This window comes from Myotis lucifugus, unplaced genomic scaffold (genome assembly GCF_000147115.1).
Source record: "Myotis lucifugus unplaced genomic scaffold, Myoluc2.0 scaffold_103, whole genome shotgun sequence".
Lineage (NCBI taxonomy): Eukaryota > Metazoa > Chordata > Mammalia > Chiroptera > Vespertilionidae > Myotis > Myotis lucifugus.
Window position 1 is genome coordinate 2,353,693 of NW_005871151.1, and position 2,261 is coordinate 2,355,953.

The 2,261-nt window shown below is 53.1% G+C and overlaps 1 protein-coding gene across 1 annotated transcript; it reads right to left on the bottom strand.

Moving 5' to 3' along the window:
* Positions 1 to 1,697: 1,697 nt before the first annotated feature.
* On the bottom strand, positions 1,698 to 2,261 carry ASCL4 (achaete-scute family bHLH transcription factor 4). Its single transcript, XM_023757234.1, has one exon. It carries the CDS (start codon positions 2,259 to 2,261, stop codon positions 1,770 to 1,772), a length of 492 nt encoding a protein of 163 aa, XP_023613002.1. The 3' UTR covers positions 1,698 to 1,769.

Consider the following 2,261-nt stretch of genomic DNA (forward strand, 5'->3'; position numbering starts at 1 on the left):
TTCTAACATGGATTCAGCATTCCACAGGCCAAGCAACGTTAGCTGAGAGCAAGGGAAGGCATGATAAGGGAGACAGCAAGCTGGGCGTTGGGGTCAGACAGGCGCAGGACTGGACCTCAGCTCCACGAATGGCAGCAACACTGGTCTGGGCCAGGCGGTCAATCTCCTTGAGCTTCTTTTTTTTAACCACAAAATATGTGTAACACCCACCTCAGAGATGTATGAAAATGAAATACAACAAAATGTAAAAAAAGCACACAGCAGGATTCCTGGCATGTGAAAGGTGTGCACTGGCTATTAGCTTCCCTCAGTTGACACATCTGTAAAAAGGGGGTAATACAACCCACCTAATGAAGCCAGGGTGGGGGTCAAGTGAAACAGTTCCCTGGAGGGGCGCACCCTTGTCAGTTTCCTCTCCGTTTACTTCCTAGCCCCATTCCCCACCCCCATACCCCAGCTACTTAGGAGGAAAGGGCAATTCAGCATATTAGAACTTTTGACAGTTGGGTTGTTTTTTTTTTTACTTATCTATGGTTTTATAATTGTTTCTCAGAGGAAAAAAAATAAATGACCAGAATTAAGTATTTTTAAGAAACTAGGAACAAGCTGGAGGCACTAGATCAGCGGTTCTTAACCTATGGGTCGCGACCCCTTTGGGGGTCAAACGACCCTTTCACAGGGGTCGCCTAAATACATCCTGCATATCAGATATTTACATTACGATTCATAACAGTAGCAACATTACAGTTATGAAGTAGCAAAGAAAATAATTTTATGATTGGGGGTCACCACAACATGAGGAACTGTATTAAAGGGTTGCGGCATGAGGAAGGTTGAGAACCACTGCACTAGATAATTGGGAGCCCTCCTTGTGATGAAAGTGTGAGAATGGACCAACCCCAGCCCATCCCGTTCAACCATGTAAGCATTTACTTGAAACAAACAAAAAGGTCACAGTGTCACTTCAATTTAACCAACAGTTGAGTAAGAACTACAGGGGCGATGCAAAGAAAAGGAAAAAAAGCAACAACAACTGAGAGGAAAAGTAAGTTTTCACACAAATCTGAGCTCTCTTCCAAAAGGATCATGGACACTAACATGTTATCTGCTGGCTCCTGTGGAGTTTCCAGAATCGCCACTTTTTGATGACACGGGAAGTGTCAAGGAGACTTGCCTTCGCCGGCGCCGCGGCTCACCCTTCGGCCGGCCCAGCAGGGCTGCGGGCGCACGCGTCCTCAGGTGTCACCTTCACCGAGCAAGGCGCGGTGCCGCCCAATGTAATTCCTAAGGGGAGGGATGCAGGAAAACGTGCCTCTCGCCTTAAGAGCTGTCCTTTATTTATTTATTTTGGGGAAGTTCTTCTTTGGTTAAGGTTGGATTTATTTCGATATTTATGTACATGATTTACCCACACCGACGACGGAGGGAAACTCCCACCGTCACTGCCCTTTGGGTTTCCAGGACGAGGCGCTCCGAATCTGGTACCGTTTGCCTGTGAGAAGTCCAGAAGTTCCCTTAAGCGGGCACCTAATTAAGTTGGAGGCACAAAGCCAATCAAAGGGGGAGGAGGAAATCCAACCAGAATGTCAGAATATCTTTTTCCCTTTAAAGCACTAATTTCTTTTTTCTAAGATTTTTTTCCCCCCTGAAGGAGAAACCGGATTAAAAACGCAACCACCTTCGGAGAGAACCTTAGACTAGACGGCAAAGGCGCGCGGTGCAGCGGGCGCCGGGGTCCAGGCGGGGGTCCCGGCGGGGTCCGGGGCTCGCTAGCTGCCCCCTTCCTCGGGCTCGCTGCAGGGCGAAGGCGCGGACGAGGCCTTGGACTCGCCGTCGCTGTTGCAGTCGGCCCTGCGCGGGGGGCCAGCCGGGCCGTCCTGCCCCCGCGCGTGGCGCTCCAGCAGCTCCTGGAGGTGCTTGATGTAGCCGATGGCGGCGCGGAGCGTCTCCACTTTGCTCAGCCGCTTGCCCGCCAGCTCCCGGGGCAGGTGGTCTCGGAGGCGCGCGTACCCCTCGTTCACGCAGCGCACCCGCTGCCGCTCGCGCTCGTTGCGCTTGCGGAGGAAGGCGGGCTCGAAGGCGCCGTCCAGCGGCAGGGGCAGGTAAGGCCGTCTCGGGGCGCAGCACGCGGCGTCCAGATGCAAGGAGACCCTGAAGGGGTCCCTCAGAGGGAGGCGGGGCAGGGTCTCGGGCAGGCTCAGGGGCCCCGGGTGGAGGGGGTACGGCAAGGTCAGCAGTCCGGCCGATTTCCGTGTCTCCAT

Bases quoted from the DNA above. Each gene is read 5' to 3' on its own strand.
- ASCL4 (XM_023757234.1), bottom strand. From the start codon at position 2,261: ATGGAGACACGGAAATCGGCCGGACTGCTGACCTTGCCGTACCCCCTC.